The 21,479-nt window shown below is 57.6% G+C and overlaps 1 protein-coding gene, 1 long non-coding RNA gene and 1 pseudogene across 3 annotated transcripts in view; 1 reads left to right on the forward strand and 2 right to left on the reverse strand.

Moving 5' to 3' along the window:
• The window catches only part of NRXN2 (neurexin 2), a 75,481-nt gene that overhangs the window by 31,201 nt on the left and 22,801 nt on the right, over nucleotides 1-21,479 (forward strand). Inside the window, exons 8-16 of the mRNA XM_021708382.1 lie at nucleotides 4,391-4,491; nucleotides 4,661-5,139; nucleotides 5,360-5,563; nucleotides 11,843-11,869; nucleotides 13,336-13,455; nucleotides 13,873-14,254; nucleotides 14,870-15,060; nucleotides 16,555-16,728; nucleotides 17,106-17,225. Coding sequence (XP_021564057.1) covers nucleotides 4,391-4,491; nucleotides 4,661-5,139; nucleotides 5,360-5,563; nucleotides 11,843-11,869; nucleotides 13,336-13,455; nucleotides 13,873-14,254; nucleotides 14,870-15,060; nucleotides 16,555-16,728; nucleotides 17,106-17,225 — 1,798 coding nt within the window. The remainder of the gene's footprint in view (nucleotides 1-4,390; nucleotides 4,492-4,660; nucleotides 5,140-5,359; nucleotides 5,564-11,842; nucleotides 11,870-13,335; nucleotides 13,456-13,872; nucleotides 14,255-14,869; nucleotides 15,061-16,554; nucleotides 16,729-17,105; nucleotides 17,226-21,479) is intronic.
• On the reverse strand, nucleotides 3,537-3,911 carry LOC110594777 (annotated as a pseudogene). The gene has a single exon (XR_002481450.1). The product of XR_002481450.1 is annotated as a small nuclear ribonucleoprotein G pseudogene (transcript).
• LOC103251071 lies at nucleotides 18,629-20,756 on the reverse strand. The gene is made up of 3 exons (XR_503702.2): nucleotides 20,684-20,756; nucleotides 19,543-19,665; nucleotides 18,629-19,426 (listed from the first exon to the last, which is right to left on the reverse strand). It is a non-coding gene; the product is annotated as an uncharacterized LOC103251071 (long non-coding RNA).

Below are 21,479 nucleotides of genomic sequence, written 5' to 3' on the forward strand. Positions count from 1 at the left end.
GACAGTAGACAGACCGAGGCTCCCGCCTGCCAATGAGGCTCTAGAACACAAAAGCAGCAGGAAGAGAGTTCTGGGTCGGAGGTGCCAGTACTCGAGCCTTCAGTTGCTTCTCGCCACCCTCTCCAGTCTTTCCCATCTTCTCCGGGTTTTCCGTCTGCTAATTCTCTGCTCTTTACTCTTCCCCATCTTGTTGAACATGAGAGAATTGTCCAGCAAAGAGAATTGATATAAACGAGAACTGACATATTATCCAATTTAAGTGCTTATCAGCGTCAGCTAAATTTTTGTGCTCCTCTGGCTGTCACCAAGCCGGCCTGCTAGTCTGAGTGGAGTGACCATTCCTCCGCATGCAGGAAGGAGGGGACTGCTATGGCTCCTGGAGGCGTCAGCCTCTCAGGAACTGGCTGTTTCTTCCTCTTCCTCAGAGAAATGCTGCCTTCCCTGGGCTTGCCGTTAAATGGTTTTATCCCTGAATTGTATCTCCGGACAGCACCAGGGCGTCTTCACAGAGCCCTCTGCCTCCTGAGATTTCCACCAGGTGACCAGTAACGCCCTAGGTTGGAAGTCTGCCCAGGCCTTGCGGAGCACTGCCGGGCTTCCGCCCTTCTGTGCCTTTAGGAAATGGCCCTTCCTGTTGCTCCTACCCCAGTCTGTGGAGCCAGACACCAGATCTGGCTGACTCCCGGATCCCTGCCGTGACTAGCTCTGGACTTCTTTTTTATTTTTTTTTTGAGTCAGAGTCTCACTCTGTCACCCAGGCTGGAGTGCAGTGGCACGCTCACAATCACCACAACCTCGACCTGCTGGGCTCAGGCGATCCTTCTGCTTCAGCCTTCCCAGTAGCTGAAACTACAGGCATGTGCCACCACACCCAGCTAATTCTTTTTTTTAATTGTAGGGATGAGATCTTGCTAAGTTGCCCAGGCTGGTCTCAAGCCTGTGGGCTCGGGCAGTCCTCTTGCCTCAGCCTCTTGAAATGCTGGGATTTCAGGCATGAGCCACCGTGCACAGCTTTCTGGACCCTTCTGACAGCCCATGTTCATATGTGCAAACACACAGACTTGTGCAGTCATTCCAACAAAGCTGTCTTAGACCTTTTCCATGTTTGTTTCTCTCTCTCTTTTTTTGAAATTGTGCTAAATTATACATAAAGTTTACCAATTTAACCATTTGTAAGTATATAGTTCAGTGGTATTAAGAGATCTGACAATTTTTTTTTATTTTTTGAGTAGGAGTCTCACTCTGTCACCCAGACTGGAGTGCAGTGGCACGCTCACAGCCACCGCAGCCTCGACCTGCTGGGCTCAGGCATCTGCCTCAGCCTTCCAGGGAGCTGGAACCACAGGAGCGTGCCACCACACCCAGCTAATTTTTTGATTTATTTTAGAGACGAGGTCTTGCCAAGTTGCCTAGGCTGGTCACAAACCCCCGAGCTCAGGCAATCCTCTCACCTCTGCCTCCCAAAGTGCTGGGATTACAGGCGTGAGCCACCATGCCTGGCCAGAGATCTGACAATTAAGTTCCCAAACTCATCCTAGAAAAAGTGCTAACTACCTCATTGCTGAATATCAGTACAGTCACCCTCAAAGTTCTCCCCTTGGGAAGCTATGCACAGACACCAGCGCCTGGTACACCCATCAAAGCAATTTGGGAACTCCTTTTCTGGAATGACCATCAGAGCTGTCGTCATATTACCCTTGATGTCCTGAATGTCATCAAAATGTCTTCCTTTTAATATTTCCTTTATCTTTGGGTAAAAAAAAATCATTGGGGGCCAGATAAGATGAATAGGGAGGGTGTTCCATTACAGTTATTTGTTTCCTGGCTAAAAACTCCCTCATAGACCGTGCTGTATGAGTTTGTGCATTGTTGTGGTACAAGAGCTCCTTTGGGACCATTTTTACACACACTTTTCTCATGCCAAGATTTTCAGTTAGTCAAGTTTTTCCTGTTTCTCTATAGATTTTTTTTTTAAAATTGGATTCTCACTTTATTGCCCAGGCTGGAGTGCTGCTACTATAGCTTCGACCTGCTGGGCTCAAGCGATCCTTCCACCTCAGCCTTCCAAATAACTGGAACTACAGGCTTGTGCCACCATGCCTGGCTAAGTTTTTGATTTATTTTAGAGATGAGGTCTCGCCAAGTTGCCCAGGCTGGTCTCAAATCCCTGAGCTCAGGCAGTCCTCTGCCTAGGCCTCCCAAAGTGCTAGGATTACAGGCGTGAGCCATCGCACCCGGCCTCCATTGGTGTTTATTTGGTCTCCTATGCTTCTCACAGTCAGTCGATGATTTTGATGCACAATTCGATAAATTTTTGCAGTGTTTTCATCAGTTCTGCTTGAGGGGGCTTCTCTCCCCTCAGAAAAATGTTTAATCCATTTGTCCACTGCCGTTTTCTTCATGGCATTATCCCCATAAACTTGGACTAACAGGTTCCCGATTTTACTTCCACTCTTGCCAAGTTTGTTTTTTTGAGTTGGAGTCTCACTCTGTTGCTCAGGCTGGAGTGCTGTGGCATGCTCATGGCCACCGCAGTCTCGACCTGCTGGGCTCAGGTGATCCTTCCACCTCAGCCTTCCAAGTAGCTGGAACTACAGGTACGCGCCACCACGCCCAGCTAATTTTTTTTTTATTGTGGAGATGAAGTCTCACCAAGTTGCCCGGGCTGGTCTCAAACTCATAGGCTCAGGCAATCCTCTCACCTTGACCTTCCAAAGTGCTGGGATTATAGGCATGAGCCACTGCGCCCAGCTGACTCTTGCCAAGTTTAACAAGAAATTTAATTTTGTTCATTACTCTAATTCAAGCTCCAATATTCTCATGATGCCACACAAAAACATGCAACAACCAATAATGAACACCACTTAGCAAGACGCTGCCACACACCGACATAGGCACAACTTTAAGACACTGATATACCAAGGTTATGAAAGCTTACCAAGTTGTTTGTGAAGTGCTGTCAATGTAAGCACACAGTGGCAAGTTCACGAACTTAATTGTCAAATCTCATACATTCAAATGTTGTGCAAGTATAACCACCATCCATCTCCAGGAGATTTTTCATCTTCTCAGACTGAAACTCTGACTCCCTATTCTTTCTCCACCCACAACTCTACGTTCTGCCTAAGAATTTGACTATGCTAGGTACCTCAGTTAAGTGGATCACTGACATGGGGTCTTGCAGTGGGGAGAGAGATTGGATTCAATATCCCCCCTTTGTTTTTTGTTTGTTTTTGAGTTGGAGTGTCACTCTGTCACCCAGGCTAGAATAAAGTGGCACGCTCATGGCCACTGCAGCCTTGACCCACTGGGCTCAGGTGATCCTTCCACCTCAGCGTTCCAAGAAGCTGAAACTATAGGTGTGTATCACCACACCCAGCTAATTTTTTTATTTGTTATAGAGATGAGGTCTCGCCATGTTGCCCAGGCTGGTCTCAAACCTGTGGGCTCAGGCAGTCCTTTCACCTCAGCCTCCCAAAGTGCTGGGATTACAAGTGTGAGCCACTGTGCCCGGCTTCCCCTGTTTTTTTATTTTTGACCATTACAAAAGTTTACTTAACAAAAAGTTTAATACGAAAATACATGACCCGATTTTTACATCAAAGTAAAACAGGTCCTTGGGAGAAAGGACATGGACTTCTTTGCTGAAAAGCCATTTATACTTGTTCCAAGGCTTCTAACATGATGATACTATTTCCTCGTATTACCACCATGCCAATATTGTTCTGTTGTCCACTAGTTGCCATCTCCACACATTCATCTATCACAGGATGCATAAAGGGGTCAAATCCCCGTAATATTCCTTGGACATGTCTGCCACCATTTAGTTTCAATGATAACTTCTTGTCCATAAATTTTTTCAACTTGGGAGGATGAGCCTTGCTCATGATGTCGGCTCCACGGGCTCAGAGACACCTCCTTCCCCCGTTTTTTAAAAGAGTTCTTCTAAACTTGAAAAAGGAGAGACGAAGGAATAAAAAATACAAACAGAACCAAGTTTCTAGTATGTAGGTTTCTGCAGCCTAAGATCTTAGTAAAGGCTGTGAAGCTCTTGCCTTATCCCAAATCTTTTTTTTCTGGGATGAGACCTCCTCCTTCCAGTGGTGAGGGCGGGCTCTAAGGCCTTGCCGCCTGGAACAAGGTGCTCTGGCTCTGCTCCTTCCCCGCGGTGGCACTTTGGGCAGGCTCCCCAGTCTCATCTGCCTTTTCAAAATGGGGTCGCAAAGGACCAATCTCATGGAGTGACTGTGAGGCTTAAGTGATACGATGTATTTCAAGTGCTGGATGCCTGGCATCTAGTCGTGAGGACTCAACAATTGTTAATGGGAAGAGAAGACCCTCGAATTCAAACCTTTCAGCTTCCACGAAGTTCTCTGCCTCTGGTTCCCAGTCTGAGGGGCTGGAGGAGGTAACACAGGGAATGGCTTCCCTTTCTGGGCTCAAGCTATGGGGTGTGTCAACCTCCTGCGCATCCTCTGAGGATTTGCTCAGGTGGGTGGAGGGTCTGGACAGAGGCCCACCGCACACTGCTACTGGGTTGGTCTGGGCCCCACAAGTTCCTGGGCCTGGGGATCTTTGTCAAGCAGTTTCTGCAGTGAGGTGAGGGGCTGAGCTTCTGGCCCAGGGTGGCTGCTTGTCCTGAGCCTGCTGTGGGGTGCAGGAGCCCTGCTGGGATCAGGGCCTTCATGGCAGAGGCAGGACGTCCCTTTCTGGGTATGGCTTCCCTCCATGCTGCCTTCCCTCGATCCCCAGGATCCATCTCGGTGAACAGCCGCAGCACGCCGTTCTTGGCCACAGGGGAGAGCGAGATTCTGGACCTGGAGAGCGAGCTGTACCTGGGCGGCCTCCCCGAAGGGGGGCGGGTGGACCTGCCCCTGCCGCCAGAGGTGTGGACAGCGGCACTCCGGGCCGGCTACGTGGGCTGCGTGCGGGACCTCTTCATAGATGGGCGCAGCCGAGACCTTCGGGGCTTGGCCGAGGCGCAGGGGGCCGTGGGCGTCGCCCCCTTCTGCTCTCGGGAAACGCTGAAGCAGTGTGCGTCTGCCCCCTGTCGCAACGGAGGTGTCTGTCGAGAGGGCTGGAACCGCTTCGTCTGTGACTGCATCGGGACCGGCTTTCTGGGGCGGGTCTGTGAGAGAGGTGAGGCTACTCGTCATCCCAGGGGTCTTTGCCCCATCCCCAGGCCCATCCTTCTCAGGAGGACCTCCTGCTTTCCATTCCTGTGCCCCCTTTCTCCTCAGGGTGCCCCTCATGGACCCATCTCCGGCTTGTCATTCTTATAATGATTTCTCTGATCTTTCTCCCTCTCCACTGGCCTTTGTCTGTCTCCCTCTTCCTTCTCCTCCCACTCCCGGGGCAGAGGCTACGGTCCTGAGCTACGACGGCTCCATGTACATGAAGATCATGCTGCCCAACGCCATGCACACAGAGGCAGAGGATGTGTCCCTGCGTTTCATGTCCCAGAGGGCCTACGGACTCATGATGGCCACCACCTCCAGGGAGTCTGCTGACACCCTGCGCCTTGAGCTGGATGGGGGGCAGATGAAGCTCACTGTCAACCTTGGTAACTGCCCTGCCCTGTGCCTCTTCACCCTTCCCCTGGTCCTGTCTCTGGTCCACCCCTCCCTCTGTCTGGAGAAGCTGGTGGTGGTACCAGCAAAAGGTGCCCTCAGCAGTTTGGAGGTGCCAGCCTGGATCAGGGCCCCTGAGGGCTCTGTCCCCAGTGTGGATACACAGCATAACGCGATGCTTTGTGCTCAATGACAGTGTGAGCGGGGGAGACCCAGAGTGTGGCCATGCATCTGCCTAAGCATCTGAGGTGTAACGACGGTCCTCCTAGGGCGCTCACGTGGGGTCTTGGCAGCATCTGTCCCACACACACACCTAGTGACACAGCTCATTCACTGGTTCATTCACTTGGGAAGCACTTGCTGAGGCTCACTGGGTGCCAAGCCTGAGCTCAGTACAGTGGGAGGTACAGAGATGAGAGAGACTCGGCCCTACGTACAGACACCCCCATCTGCTCTGATGTCCAAAGAGCCAACTCTCTGTCGGTGTGTGAAGGTACGTGTGTGTACACTGGACACAGGATGTGCCATTTTCCTCATCTGGTGTCATGTGCTTTCAGGTTGGAGCCCTATAGCTGCCCTGTGAAGACACCAGATCACCAAACAGACAGTACTGTCCCTGTCTGATAGATTTTGAAATTCATGTACTGACTTGTCCAACATTGCAAAGCTCATATGACCAGGGGAGGAGCCAGGACTCAAACCTGGCTGTTTGCCTTAAAGTGCAGTGCTTTTCCCGTCGCCTTGGAGAGGGCTGCTGGCCCTTCCCATCAGGCCACTCACTGTCTTCACCCTTGCCTGGGGTCTCCACAGGAGAGAGCAGACCCCAGGGGTGTCCATGTGGGTCAGACCATGAGGCCTGCTCTCATGGTCAGGGCAAGAAGAAAAGAGCAGGTTCACCATTCAGCTTACATTTATGGAACACCTTGTAAGGGCCAGGTGTGTTCCAAGCCAGGGGCTCCAGCAGTGAGTAAGCAAAAGTCCCCACTGCCGTGGAGCTTTCAGAGTAGGGGAAGTGAGAGGGCCTGAGTTGTCCTGGCCAGGGTCAGTTCTGTCCATTTCAGACTAGACTCTCGAAGCACATAAACGTATAGCACCCAAGGACCTGCCATGTAGGAAGTTTCCAGGCCGCTAGGGTCACCTGTTGTGTCTCGAACCTAGGGGAGAAGTAGGGCTCTTCTGAGTAGATTAAAATCCTCAGCTGAAAAGAATGCAGAGCTGTGAGTTTTTAGATATTTGTCTGGATTCCTGTCCCGACATGGGTCTCCAGGGCGTTTGTGGGACAGACTGCGGCCTTTTGGGAGCCCATTCCCTCTTGAATATATTTATACTGTACTCTTTCCTTTCCCCCTTTTGGCCAGTTGGCCTTTGTACTCCTACAACGAGGGTTTGTCAAGGGGGCGGGGACTGGAGGTGGGGAGATGTGCAAGTGGCCAGGGCCTCAGAGTTGGTTTAAGGGTTCCCGCGGCTCTACCTCTAACCGCAATCACAGCCTGTAGAGTGGGCTGTGTGTGGCAGCTCTGTGGGGAAAGCAGGCTGGAGAACACCTTTTGGCCAGCGCTCTCCATCCCTGCATCCCTGAAACTGTCATGGGAGGACGGCTCCAGCCCAGGACTCCAAGAGTGGCCCTGGGCTTCTCAGACTGCCTGGGTCTGTGTATCCTGCGTGAAATGCTTCTCCTGCACCCGGGCATATGTGTCTTCTCCATGCCGCTAAGCACAACTCTGTGCTTGGTAGGGACCCAGCAGGGGAAGTTTGAGGCCTTTGACTTACAGGGAAGGCAGATGCTTCTTGCTTACTGGGACTGTCCTAGGCCTCTGGGAAGAAGCTTCTGTTTCTTTAGATTAGCCAGGAGACATTGTCCTTGACCAGGAAAACATCCTGGAGGGCTCTCAGGACCTTTTGCCCATAGGACCTATTCTGTCCTCTACAGAGGCATGCTTTTCTGTCAGAAGTCAGAGGACAAGGTGGCCTTCCTGGAAGACCCATCATGTTAAAAATAGGCTTCCCAGGCCGGGTGTGGTGGCTCAAGCCTGTAATCCCAGCACTTGGGAGGCCGAGGCGAGGGGACTGTCTGAGCCCACGGGTTCCAGACCAGCCTAGGCAATTTGGTGAGACCTCATCTCTATAATACATAAAAAAAGTAGCCGGGTGTGGTAGTGCGTGCCTGTAGTTCTGGCTACTTGAAAGACTGAGGTGGAAGGATCTCCTGAGCCCAGCAGGTCCGCGCTGTGATGACCATGAGCGTGCCACTGCACTTCAGCCTGGGTGACAGAGTGAGACTCCAACTCCTCCCCCCAAAAAAAGACTTCCCAGACTGACAGACAGTAGAACTGTCTTCCCACCCGCCTCTCACCCTGGCTGTGCCCCTGCCCCCATCCACAGAGATGTGTGTGCCGAGGTGCCATCTCTAGCATGACTTATGATAATCCATGACCAAATGCTTGGTGCACCTACCTTCTGATGCATGTACACAGAGACATTGGCTGCTGTGTAGGCACCATGGACACACAGTGAGCTTGGATGGAAAGAGTTGGGCTAGAGGCTAGAAGATCCGGGGTCTAGCCCTGGTATCTTTCACTGCTGGGTAAGTTATCTCCCATCTCTGAGCCTCTGTTTTTTTTTGTTTGTTTGTTTTGTTTTTGAGTTGGAGTCTCACTCTGTCGCCCACACTGGAGTGCAGTGGCTGCTCCCGGCCACCGCAGCCTCAACCTGCTGGGCTCCGGCGATCCTTCCGCCTCAGCCTTCCAAGTGTTTTTTTTAAACCTGTAAAATGGGGGTCAAGAATCCTCACCCTGCCTGCTTTTTGCATTGGGTTTGAGGCTCAGATGAAATAAAGGGAATGGAGATGATATCCAGATGCAGGACACATATGTACGGACCCACCCAGACTTCTCGAAGGAAAACCGTACTGTGCTAGGGACCTAAGTTTGGAACTGGGCCTGGGGGGTTTGCTTCCACATAGCATGGTCCAGTCTAGCCTCTGCTGCAGGAACCCCATTCTGATCCCCACCCCACTGACTCCTCAGGACCCGCAGGGCCTCACAGACAGGCAGCAATGCCAAGGCCCCAGGCCTAGGCTGGACTCACTGCTGGGAGAAGCCTGAGGGGGCTTAGTCTCTGGCTTCACGGTGTCACCCCCTAGGCAGGGAAGCCAGAGCTCCAGGGGACAGCCATGCAACTCCACAGGTACTCAGTGGGATAAACAGACTCATGACTGGGCCTGCAGAGGGAGCAGAGGCTGCCAGTGACACTTGGTGGGATGGCTGGGAGGAAACGCCCAGTGCCAGTCTCAAGAGATGAGATGTTTGCTAGACAAGAAAGGGCCAACAAGGCACTGCCGCTTCTTTCCAGAGTGTCCGGGGGAACTGGATCGTGCCTCCCAGAGCCTCCAGCCCCCAGCATGTCTGCAGCCCCTGAGTGGGGCAGTCGATCTGTCACTGGAGGATGGCAGAATCCCCTGAATTCCTTGCCTGTTCTAGCGTGGCCTGGATCCCTGCCCTGTGTCTGGGCTCTGGAACCAGTGCCCAGCCTGGCCTGTCCTCTTCTCTCCCGCCCTGGAGTTTCCCCACTAACTGAGCCCATGGGGTTCCATCTGTCAGTGCAGTTGACCTGAAGGGTGCAGTGTAATGGAAGGGCCTCTGACCTGCAAGGGGTCGCTCCCTTCAGGCCACCACTCCACGAATCGCCCAGACATCCCCCCCAATGGGAGGCCCTCCACCTCCCCCCTCTGAGATGGTCATTCTGATCATTGGGTGGATCTTCCTTCGTGTCACATACTCTCCGAAATCCCCACCTGTCCTGAAGTCTCCACTAGTTCTGCCCTCTTGAGCCAGAGAAACCTAGCTCTCATCCATGTTTTAGATCAGGCCAAATGTACGTTGTATTCCAAAGTCCTTTAGTCCCTGGGGCCTTGAGAGGGTGCATTGCCTCCCCACCTGGGGCTGGTCAGTAGTTACGGAGGCGGGGCTGCGGGAGCCGGACGAATAGAGTTGCACCAGGAGCGTGCTGCCCTCTGCCAGGTCTCTTCTGAGACCAGACGCGTGGGAGACTTGGGCCCACTGTCTTCAGTCCCTGGGCCCGGGTGAGGCAGGGTGGGGAAGCCTGTGTTCTCTCCTCTGAGTTCCTTTCCATGCAGACTGCTTTCTCCCGCCTGTTCCATCACACGTTCATGCGATGAGCCTGGTCTCTGTCCAGCTAGGGCCTCGGTGGATCTCTGTAGCCCAATCACCTCTGCCCACTGCCTGCACTTGAGACACTAGCTGACAGGCTCTAGTTAGCGCTCCCTGAACCTGGGTGAGCGTGCGCTGAAGGGGCTGAGTTTCTCCTGCTCACTCTCAGTCCCCGGCTTTCCTCTGGAATGGGGGCGGCTCCCCTGGTGCCCATCTTCAAGGTGGGTTCGCTCTCCCCAAGCCCTGCTGGAAGGGGTCTTCAGGGGATGGAGTCATTGCGCGAATGGGCCTGAAGCTGACACCTCTTCTCTAGACAGATGGACCCTCCATTCCTGGTGCTCCCCTGCTGGGGAGGGGAAAATCAAGCCCCTCCCTTGGGCCTTGTCCCCAGCAGGGGACCCACTTGCCCCTCCAGCCCCCTTTTTTCTTTTTTGGACCCTTCATTGGTGAAGACTCTGCTGGCCCCGCGAGAGCTCCTGTGACCTGACTCCAGGGCCTGGCACCCTTCCGCCCTCACCTGCTGTCCCTCCCCTTCCCCCATCCAGCCTCTCCTTTTTCTTCCTCTTTTTTCTCTGCAGCCTCTCTGCCTCCTTCCCCTGTCTGTGACTTCTCACTTCCCCCATGTCTACCCGTGACCTTCTTCTGCCCCCTCTACCCCTCCCGTGGTGCCAGGCTGTGGCCCAGGGTCTCAGCTGCTCCTCCCACTCTTCTGCTGCGGTTGACAACGCGTGTGGAGCTCAGCTGTACCGCCCGAGGGGCCCACAGCCCCCAGAGCCACAGGGCGCACCGGTTTACCTCCACTGCAGGAACCTTCAGGGGCCCGGGGAATGCTAGGTGCCGCCCCCTTTGCTCCAGGGCCAAGGGGCACACAGGCAGAGACTGGGAAGGAGCGATGAGGTATTGCTGTTAACCGAGGACTGGAGCCTGCCCCTCGGAAAGGCAAGGCCAGGCCCTCCTTAGCTCACAGAGAGGGAAGCTGAGGCCAGGAGGGAAGCCCAAAGTCACCCAGTGCGTCAGTGGGTGTTAGGATGAGAGGAAGACCTGCTCCCTGCCTCTCAGTGCTGGGATTTCTGCAGCTCCAGCCAGCCCTGCCCCCTCGGGCTGAGTTGGGATCTGGGTCTGATGGAACAGTGGAGACATCCTAAGGACCCTAAATCCGAGCTTCATAGGGACCCTAGTGCTTCGCTCCTGCAAGGGCTGGCTGACCCACTGGAGGAGTGGCCAGAGGTTCTGGGGCCGTGGCTGTAGGCTCTATGTAGACACATGCTTTCTGATCTCGTGGAGGCTCTCCCAGCCTTGAGGTCAGCGAATAGCAGTGCTAGGATTAGGGCAGGAAACTTTACTTATGCCTCCTGCTTTGTGTCCTCAGAGAAGTCGTCTTTTGGGGACCTCAGTGTCCCCATCTGTGAAGCCTTGGCTCCTCCCTAGAATAGTAGATTAACACCAGGCCCTCTTCAGGGTGAAGGTCCATCTGATAGACCTACAGGGGCAGCCTGGCACCCCCTAGGCTGGGAGAGACATGAGGAAGGTTCCTGCAGGGGTGGTGCTAGCCCCGGGGCTTTGGGATATATGTGGCCTCGGGAAGGGGGCCCTGGGGCGGACCCCTCCTTTAGCTCAGAGCTCAGAGGGGCATGAGTGGTGACAGTCACACCTGGGCTCTGAGCAGGGAGTCGTCCCAGAGCAGGGGATGCAGGGACTCTGGCCCTCCCCACCCATCTCCCTCCCAGACACCGGGGAGATGTGGGGTTGGCCAGTCCCCCAGCCCCCAGTGGTCCCCTGTACGCCTGGGATTCCCAAGGTGCCCGTCTCCCTCAGACACCAGAGGCCTGGGTCCCTCCGAGAGGGGGGATGCAAGCCATCTTCCCATGGTCTGGCTGCCCTGCCTCCCAGCTCTGGGGAGGGTCGGAGCCCTCTTGGGGGCAGGAGGGACTGGGGTTCAGCTGAGGAAGGGGAGAGGGCACCTGGGCACGCGTGGTCCCCGGAAAGTGGCCCTGGGGGGAAGCCCCGCCTGCAGACACCCCACCCTGTGAAGGATGTAAAAAAAAAAACTTGTTTTGCCTTTTTGTCTCCCCTTCCCCTCTGCCCGCCCCATGGCCCCCCCAGACTGCCTGCGCGTCGGCTGCGCACCCAGTAAGTGGCTTCCCTATTCTTTTGCAGAGACTCAGGGGGACCGGGATGCTGGACACTGGCATTTGGGGAGGGAGGGTGAAGGGGGGAGAAGCCTTCGTCTCTGGCTTGTGTGGGGGCTGGGCAGTGGGTGTGGGGAGGGGAGCGGGCGTTGGGCGGCTGGGTCGGGGTCAGGTGCTTGTGGAGGGCAGAGGGAGCACATGAAACAGAACCGGAAAGAGCTGGAGGAGGGTCCGTGGTCAGGATGTTCCCCGGCTTCAGGCGGGGGAAGAACAGGAAACCCAGTCACCCAAGTCGGCAGGAGGGCGGGGGGAGGCCGAAGTCGAGGCTGGGCTCAGCACTCGCGGCGGAATGCTCCACCGTCCCATTGGCGGCTCGGGGGATAGGCCGCTGCGTCTCCCGAGGTGGCCACCAGGGGGAAGGCGAGGCACGCGGGAAAGAAGACGAGAGCGGGAGTGGAGCCGGTCCAGGGCCTCCCACGGCTGTGTCAGCTGGGTGGGGGGAGGTTTCTGCCAAAGGGGTTCCCAGCAGGGGTCAGATGGGCATCCTGGCTGCCTGGGCTCGGTGCTATGTCTCAAGAGGGTGTTTCCACATGGTGTGCCTTGGGGTCACTCGGGAGCCCATGAACGCAGCCGGCCCGGCAGAGAGACTGTGTTCGGGCCTCTTGTGTGTGTGCGGTGTGCTGTGTGTGCCCAGGGCTACTTCGGCCCCCGCTGGAGTGAGCATGGGGGTGGGGTGGGGACAGGGGATGGCCCGGGAAAGCTGCAAAGTCCAGCAACATTTTAAAGATAAGTATGTTTTGTTTTAGACTCTGGAAGCTGATAATCCTGGCCTTGAATAAATGATCATAAGTCCTAAGATCCAGACCCTCCCCCTCTCTGGCCGTGCTGCGTGGGGTTGCATGATGCCACATGTGGCGTTAACCAGGCGTGGGTAGAAAGGCCCCACTGGGTCCCACTGGGTGGGGAGCTGGGTGTCTGTGTGGAGCAGAGGCAGTGGGTGCACATTCACATTTGGGTGCAGGTTGAAAGTGTTTGGATTTCTGTAAGGCTCAGGTCTGTGCTTGGATGCTGGGAAGTTAGCTGCCGACACACTGAAGGTCCTTAGGAGTCTGGAAGAGGAGCGTGTCAGTTTAGGTGTGAGTGCCTGTGTGCAGAAGCTGGGGGACAGCTCCAGGGGCACCAGTCACTTCATGTTGTATGGGCACGGCACCCTCTGAAGTCTCACAAAGTGTGTCTGGGTTTGCCCTGGGGGTGTAAAAGCTGCGTGTGCGTGCATTCTGGGTGCGAGGCGAGGTGCGTGTACTCGTGCGCACTGGTGTGTGGCACGGCTGAATGTGTGCCACAGGTCATGTGTGTACATGCATGGCACCTGTGTGGGCGGGGAGGCCGTCCGTGTGCCCATGGCGGCACAGGAAGCCCCCTGTGAGCCAACTGCATGCCCCGCTCACTCCCCCCTTGGTGCCGCAGGTAAAGGCCCCGAGACGCTCTTTGCCGGGCACAAGCTCAATGACAACGAGTGGCACACGGTGCGGGTGGTGCGGCGTGGCAAGAGCCTGCAGCTGTCCGTGGACAACGTGACCGTGGAGGGTAGGTGGTCTGGCCCGGGGGCGTGGATGTGTCTCTAGTGACCTGTACTTGGCCCGTTTCCACCTGGTGGCCACGGCCTGGGCTGTCGTTCCTGGGGCAGTGTCTGGCGGGCCGCCTCTGCCACCGCCTCCTCAGGGTTGGTCTGTTGTAGGCATCTGGGCCCCCGGAGACCATTTCACCTCCCCACAGATCGTGTTTCCTTGGCGGCCTGCTGGCCCTTGACTGACGAGTCCTGCCACTCCTGGGGCTGTGCTTGCCGCTGGCGCCCGGCTGGCCTCTCTGCTGCTGTGGCTGACGGTGGTGGCTCCCGTGTGGAGGGGAGGCTCCGGGAACGCAAGGCCCAGCCCCAGAAACGGTCCTGCGGCCTGTGCTTTCCCCAGAGCCATCCCGCGCATCACGGTCTCCTATTCTGAGCAGGACAGATGGCTGGAGCCCACACGAGGCTGGAGTTCCACAACATCGAGACGGGCATCATGACGGAGCGGCGGTTCATCTCCGTGGTGCCCTCCAACTTCATTGGGCACCTGAGTGGGCTGGTGTTCAACGGCCAGCCCTACATGGACCAGTGCAAGGACGGCGACATCACCTACTGCGAGCTCAATGCCCGCTTTGGCCTGCGTGCCATCGTGGCCGATCCCGTCACCTTCAAGAGTCGCAGCAGCTACCTGGCACTCGCCACGCTCCAGGCCTACGCCTCCATGCACCTCTTCTTCCAGTTCAAGACCACGGCGCCTGACGGGCTTCTCCTGTTTAACTCGGGCAACGGCAATGACTTCATCGTCATCGAGCTGGTCAAGGGGTGAGGGGCTGGGCGTCACGCTGCTTTCGAGGAGGGGGCCCCCTTCCCCCGCTGGGCCCCATGCAGCTTCAGCCCCCCAGATTTAGTCAAGATTGAGGTCGCCGGCCATCAGCTGAGAGGCTCCCTCTACGGCCAAGATGGAGAATCAGCACTTCCTCTTCCGTTCTGCTGGCTTCCCAGCTGCTGCCTGGCCAGGGGCTCCCTGTTATGTCCGTTATGTCTGTTCTCGGACCTGTGTCCTGGCTCAGGCCCTCAGCCCTCCCTAGAGGCAGAAGTCAGCCTTGGCTCTCTCTTGCCTTAGAGGACCCGTGCCCCAGGGCAGCCCAGGCCCTGTCCCCAGAGGACCCTGCTGCCCACAATACCCTCCCTCCGGCTGCTCTCTGAGCCCGTGTCACTGGAGCCCGCTCCTTGGTGGCCCTCCCTCCCCACATTCTCCCCATGACACCGCCTCACGCCATAGCCCTCTTGCCATTGGTTTGGTCCCTCTGCGCCCGGGTCTCCCCTTAATCCCATCTTCCCATGGCACCTAGGACCCCGCCAGCCGTAGTGCCTCCTCACCCCGCCTTCCCAGCTTCCCCCGCCCTGACCCAGTGTCTCCTCCCTACCGTGGGGCAGGTACATCCACTACGTGTTTGACCTGGGGAATGGCCCGTCCTTGATGAAGGGGAACTCAGACAAACCAGTCAATGACAACCAGTGGCACAATGTGGTGGTGTCCAGGGACCCGGGCAACGTGCACACGCTCAAGATCGACTCCCGCACGGTCACGCAGCACTCCAACGGCGCCCGAAACCTCGATCTCAAAGGTGGGGCTGGGGCCTCTGGAGAAGGCCTGGCCCTAGCCCAGACACCCCATCCCCCAGCAAGATCACCCCTCCTGGGAGGCTGTGGCCCTTGCCCCCTGCCCCAGCTGCCACTTCTCTTTCCCAGTCTCCACTGTGTCCAGCCTGACACTTTCCTGTCTATGTTCTGCTCAGCCCTCCTGCGCGTCTGTATCTCCACACTGAATGCCCGGCTGCAGGATGTGTCCATGGGGTGCTTGGTGGCCTTTTCTAGAGCTAGGCGAAGGCAGTCCAGGTCCCCCAGCCGTCCCGTAGACCTCCAGGGTTGGCAAGCCTGTCTTAGTTGAGGGCTAGATTGAGAACGGGGAGCTTAGTGTCACCCTGGGCGGGGTGGATGGGGAGGGGCAGAGGGAACGGCAGTAGCCGGGGTCCCCGTGTCCCCGTGTCGTCTGTCTTGGTCATTGGCTGGGCTGGCTTGGGAGACTCTTTGGACCTAGGCCTCCCTGGCATGCTTAGGCTCACACCAGGGTCGTGTTTCCCAGGGCCTCCTCAGTCATCGAGGGGCTGTTGTGTGCCCCCGAAATGAGTTAAGAGAGCGGGGAAGAGGGCTGAACTAAGGGCCGGTGCGTTGGGACAGGAGAAGAGGCCTGGTGCTTCTCAGAGCCCACTGGGGACAGTGTGAACTACCTTCTTGCACATGCCCAAGGCAGCCCTAAGCCACATAGGGACACTGGGGATCAGTGTGACTCTCGCTGTCAGCTTGCGGAGGGTCTCAGAGACCACTGAATTCACCCCCGACCCCCCACCTGGCAGATCTCAGATCTGCCAGACCTCGAGGCATAACCTGTGAATTCTCCCCGCTCCCGGAAGGGGGCAATGTGTCCCAGAGAATCCGATCAGCCCTGGCAGCAAACCTAGGGCTGATCCAGCTTGCAGCCGGTGGCCAGAGCGGCAGGTTGCCCGTGTCTTGACTGCACGCGCTGCTCTGGGCTGGCCAAGGCTTCCAGGGAGTTGGGCTCCACGGGGGAAGGGGAGTCTGGTGGCCCCAAGGACAACTTCCCAGAGTCTCCAGGCCAAGCGCTAGGTGTCGGAGTCGGGAGTTGGGAGTGGGTTTAGAACTCCCTCGGAGGGAACTTGGAGTTGGGAGAGGCTTGCCAAGTTCTGGGAATGGGAGACTTCGATGGGCACAGGGAGAAGGGAGAGGGAGCGGGGGTGGAGGGGATGGGGCTGCACATCTCTGAAAGGCCCTGATTACAGGCCGGAACTGGAATCAAACGTGTGGGAGAGAGCGCAGAGCAGGTTCCTCCAGCTGTCCCCCCCTCCCCCGCTCCTCCCGGCCTCTGGGCTTCTTTGGAGGAGAGCGGACAGATGGCAACGTGAAGGAAGTGGGGGGCGTGGTGCCGGTTGCTGGGTCTCTGTAAGGGACCTGGGTCTGGCCCGGGACACCGAGAGCCTGACAGTTGTCCTGGGAGGGGAATGGGGACCTGGATGCCTCAGTTGACCCTGCTCCCTTCGCAGGGGAGTTGTACATTGGTGGACTGAGCAAGAATATGTTCAGCAACCTGCCCAAGCTGGTGGCCTCCAGGGACGGCTTTCAGGGCTGCCTGGCCTCGGTGGACCTCAACGGACGCCTCCCAGACCTCATCGCCGACGCCCTGCACCGCATCGGGCAGGTGGAGAGGGGCTGTGACGGTGAGTGGAAGGTGGAGCAGCCAGGTGTGGCCTGCTGGCTGCAGGGGGCCAGCTGCAAAGGCAGCCCCAACAGGTCACCTCTGCTCAGCACAAGGGCCTTACTTCCCAGGCCTCGTGGGAGCCTCCACCCGCAGTGCTGGGAGGGGTGCAGGTGGGTGAGGGGTCCCTTGCCCTCCGTGTTGCCCCCACCCTGGCCCTTGGTCACAGCCCAAGGCCAAGCCTAGCCCCCTTCCCTCCACCCCCTCGTCAGTGCTTGGCCCTTTCAGGCTGCGGAGCTCAGAGCAGGCCCTCTCTGCCTGACCCCGAAGCTTCCACATCTCCTGGAAGGGAGGGGGCTTGTCTGAGCTGGGGGTGTTACTTCCTCCTGCCCCTCCCAGGCCCCAGCACCACCTGCACCGAGGAGTCCTGTGCCAACCAGGGCGTCTGCTTGCAGCAGTGGGATGGCTTCACCTGTGACTGCACCATGACTTCCTACGGAGGCCCTGTCTGCAATGACCGTGAGTGCCTGGGAGGGCTGGGGGGTTTTAGGGGGAGACCCGGGCCCATTCCCAGCCACGGGGACCACCAGGGAGGAAGGAGGGTCTCAGCGCCCAAGGTGGTGCTGCTTGCTTCCTTCTTGTCCCTTGTCTCGAGAGTCCAAGGGGAGCTGCTGGTCACTGTCCCCTCTGGGAGTCTTTCTCTTGGGGCTGTGTGGGATTGCTGCTACATGAATCTCTGGGGTGACCCACTGAGAGATGGTCTCTCCCTCTTGTTGCGTGCTGGCGGGGCACTGATTCCTTCAGCCCCAGCCAAAAGTGTCAGCCTCTGGGGTGACTTGTTGCATTCCCACGTGATTTTGATGATGGCCTTACATGCTGTACTTGCACTTCACCCAGGGACTTGCACAGGCAGGGGGGCTGTTGTCAACCTGCACCCCTTTGCTCTGGTGTTTTCAGAGCATGCAGTGGGAACCCGTTATTTCCTGCTGGGAGCAGACTCACAGCAAGGCTCCCAACAGGCCAGGCTGCTGGACAGCTGGTTTCCCTCTTTGTCCCCCAAGAATCCCAGCTGCAGTTTGGCCCCTTGAACCACAAGGACACTCCCTGGTGTCCTCACTTGGTTCTTCTCCTCCCTGGCTGGGCATCTGCTTGCCAACTTGCATTCTGTTTGAGGCCCCTCGCCAGAGAGGGCCGCTTCAGCACCAGTTGCCCGTCCCTCGTGGTTGGTGGCCAGCAGCTGGTTAGAGGCTGGCTGTGGGAAGGCAGCTGGGGCAGGACCTGGGGAGAGGCAGCCCTCTCCTTTGGGCTGGTTTGGAGTTTCCCTCGGATGATCGGTCTGGGATGGGGTGGTGGGGGTGAGTAGTGCAGCCTCCGCAGGCTGAATCGTCTTCCCTTGCTGAGACCCAGCAGAAAAATCAGCTGCCTGGGACAAGACACACATGCACAGACACTTATAACACACACACACGAGGGCGGAGCTTACAAACATGGAATGGGGTGTGGGGAGGCCAGCAGGTTTTTGGAGGTCGTTCACAGCAGCACTGAGGGAGACCCGAGTCTGCACCTTTGCCTCCAAACCATAGTGCCAGGCCTTTGTCACCTGGGCGTGAGTCCTGCATTTATTCCAGGAGAAACCTATGTCCAGGGATTGGGGCTCCTGGGTGGGTGCTGGTTTTCCTTCCCCTCTGGAAAAATGTCCAGCCCCTTTCCCGCAGTGCTTTCCTGGAATCCCTAGGCATGGCCAGCCCTTGGGTACCTCCACATTCCCTCCCTGACCCTGGGATTTTTCTTATCTGACCTTCCACGTTTTCCAGCCATGGTATAAAGGTGGGCTGCGGTTGGGCCTGTTCCCCTCCAGTTACTCAGTTTTGCCCCGATCTGAGGTGATGGTAACTTGGCTGCTTAATGGTAACGCTCCCCACTGGTAGCAAATGCTTTGCCTCTTACAAAGCTCTTTTAATTTGCTCCTTAAAGAAGACAGGGGGACAGAGATCTTCCTTCCTGCTTAAGCGATGAGGAAACCCAGGCCTCAGTAAGAGGCAGCTACTTGCCCAAGTCACGCAGGGTTGGTGGCAGAGCCCAGCGGGAGGCTGGGCACTCCTGTTTGCCACCCTCTTCTGTTCCTTCAGTTTCCGGTGGTGGTGATACCCATGGTGGGCAGTTCTTGCCTGGGGTGGTGGGAGCCTGGAGGAAGAAGTGCAGCCGCCCTCCACCACTGTTCCGCTCCCACACAGTGGCGCCTTCTCGGGTGGGGGCATCAAGCTGGATGGGGAGGAGGGCGTCTAGGGGCCTTGCCATCTTTCAGTGGGGATGGCAAGAGCGGTGTCTCTGGGTTCCAGGCTGGTGGGAGGCAGGGAGAGGGCTGGGGAGCAGGGCCCACCTGCGGAAGCATCACCCCCCAGCCTGGCCTTTGTGTCTGGCGGCTTGGCCCGAGCAAAGCTGTGGAGCGACACAAGGTGGGTGCAACCCGTAGACCTCTGATCGCGGGTGCTGCGGGGCCTCTGGGAGCTGCGCCCTGGAGGGTAGGGCAGGAAGCTGGGGTACAGGGGCTCTGCCAGGGCTTTCCCAGCCACAGCCCCTCTCCTGGGACGGCTCCTCCTTCCGAGCTATCTCCTCCTTCCGAGCTATCCATGCTCCCTCTCTGGGGCCGGTCTTGGGGCCCGCAGAGAGGCCTGTCCAGCGAGCTCTGCCCCACCTGGAGTCCTGCGGCATGGAGGGGCCTGAAGAGAGGGAAGAAGTGGGAATGGCCACAGTGAAAGGAGCAGGGCCTGTCCTCTGAGGGCAGGGCTGGGGCATGGCGTCTGTGGGGAGAGGCGGGGCCTGCAGACATCCTTACCTCCCACGTCAGTCTCTCCGTCTGTGGCTTGGGGCCTACCCCTTGGGAGGAGGGAAGCTTGTGTTCCTTCAAGGCTCTGGAGCCTCTGCTCTGGGAAGACGGGAGAGATGATCAGATCCACCGCTGGGATGAGAGAGGAAAGTGGAGGAATGAAAAAGGGACTATGACACGAGAAAGAAGGGCAGATAAAGGGGAGACACTGGCAGACACATGGCCGAGGCCCAGACGGGGCTTTGGGGCTGAGCGCTCCCATCCAACCTGCCTGCTGCTCTGTCTTTGGGAGACTGTCTCTGGCCTCTCCTGGGGTCAGCTCCTCACCCTCTCTGCCTCCCTGTCTCTGCATCTCTGCAGCCTCTATTGATCTCGTGCACACCTCCTCAACTCTCCCTCCTTTGTACCCTCAATGTCTCCCCTCCTTCCCCAGCCTCACCCCTCCTGCTCTCTCCAGTTCCCACTCACTGGTATTGATTGGCCTCTAGGCAGTTTCCCTTCCTCTCCTCTCGCCACTGGCTCCTCCCTCCCTCCCGCTGGGACCATAAATTTTCTGCCTGCTCAGAGCTGTGTCAATCTGTATTCCAGATCAGGGGCATGGGACAGGATAGAGAGGGCAGGAGGACGTGGCCTCCGGGAGCCCAGGCCCCGGCCAGCCTACAGCCTCTGCTCCCACGTGGGGTCCTGTGCCGCCCGCCACCAAAGCCTCCTCTGGGGGCTCCCCCGAGGGCCTCTGTCTTCACTCCTGAAGGGCTGGGGCTCAGGTCCCTGCCTGGCATCTCGCAGGGTGAAAGGCTGGCACAGCAACGGGGGAGCTGTCCAGGGTCCTGACTGCATCCTGGCACTTGGGCGCGGCACCTGGGGCTCTCGGACAGTTTTGGCTCCCAAATGGAGTTCGGAATCAATAAGCAGCAGCCAGCTCTCTCCTGCCCCTCCCATCCTCCTCGCTCCAGCCCTCCCCTCTCACCCCAGCGCCCCTCCCTCTCGCCCTTTCTTTACCCAGCCCTCCTCCTCACTCTGCTCCACTGTTTCTTCAGCTCCCTCCAAGTCCCCTCTCCATCTCTGCTCCCCTTTTCCCCCTCCTCTTCCCTGTCCAAGGAGGTCAATGCGGGTGCACATGTGACACTCAGATGTGTCTCTCTGCACTTACCTCTGGTGCCATGACAAGAGCTTCTTAGAGGTCCCTGAAGGTTTGGGGTTCAGATCCCAGCTGGGGGGACCCTGAAGGGGAATTGGCTTCTTCAGTGGACATAAGTGGCCCAGGAAGGGTTTTGTCCTAAATGGGACACTCAGTGGACAGGTGTCCTCAAGACCCCCTCGTGGAGGGAAAGGGTGAGGGGCAGGGGCAGGGGAGTGGAGAGGAAGGATTGGAGGGATGAGGGGAGGGTCTGCGCAGGGGGTAGGGGAGCACCCTTTGGGAGGGGGTGATGAGGCTGTGTGTGTGGCATGTCTTATTCTTGAGTACCTTTCGGGCTCTGGGTGCACTTTGTATGCCACGATGACCCTATTTTGGAGAGTGAGTTTCCGGGGGCAGGGTGGCTGTGTGTGTTGGCCCTTCGTTGCCTGTGAGCAGACATGTATGTGTGCACGCGCGTATGCCTCTGTGAGCTTGTGTCCACGCTCGGCTGAGCGATTCGGTGTGCCAGCGTCTGTGAGCACATGCATGCAGATATGTGGCTGAGCCCGAGTGCCTGCCCGCACACGGTGGTGCCCGTGTGGGCACGTGGGTGTCTCCACCCCCAAGCCGGTCCCGTCCCAGCTGCACGTGTGCTCCGAGGGGTGCGGGCACAGGCGGCGGCGGCCGCATCTCCGCAGCCGGACCAGCGAGCACTATGGGGGTTCGTCCCGGTGGGGGGGAGGGGCGGAGGAGGAAAAGAGCGGCTTCTCGCTCGCCTCAGTCCCGCTCAATTACTCAGCAGGGCCCCTTCTCGGGCCGCGGGGCGGGA

The sequence above is a fragment of the Carlito syrichta genome, unplaced genomic scaffold (assembly GCF_000164805.1).
Source record: "Carlito syrichta isolate Samal-C Ts95f unplaced genomic scaffold, Tarsius_syrichta-2.0.1 Scaffold135954, whole genome shotgun sequence".
In the NCBI taxonomy this organism is placed as follows: Eukaryota; Metazoa; Chordata; class Mammalia; order Primates; family Tarsiidae; genus Carlito; species Carlito syrichta.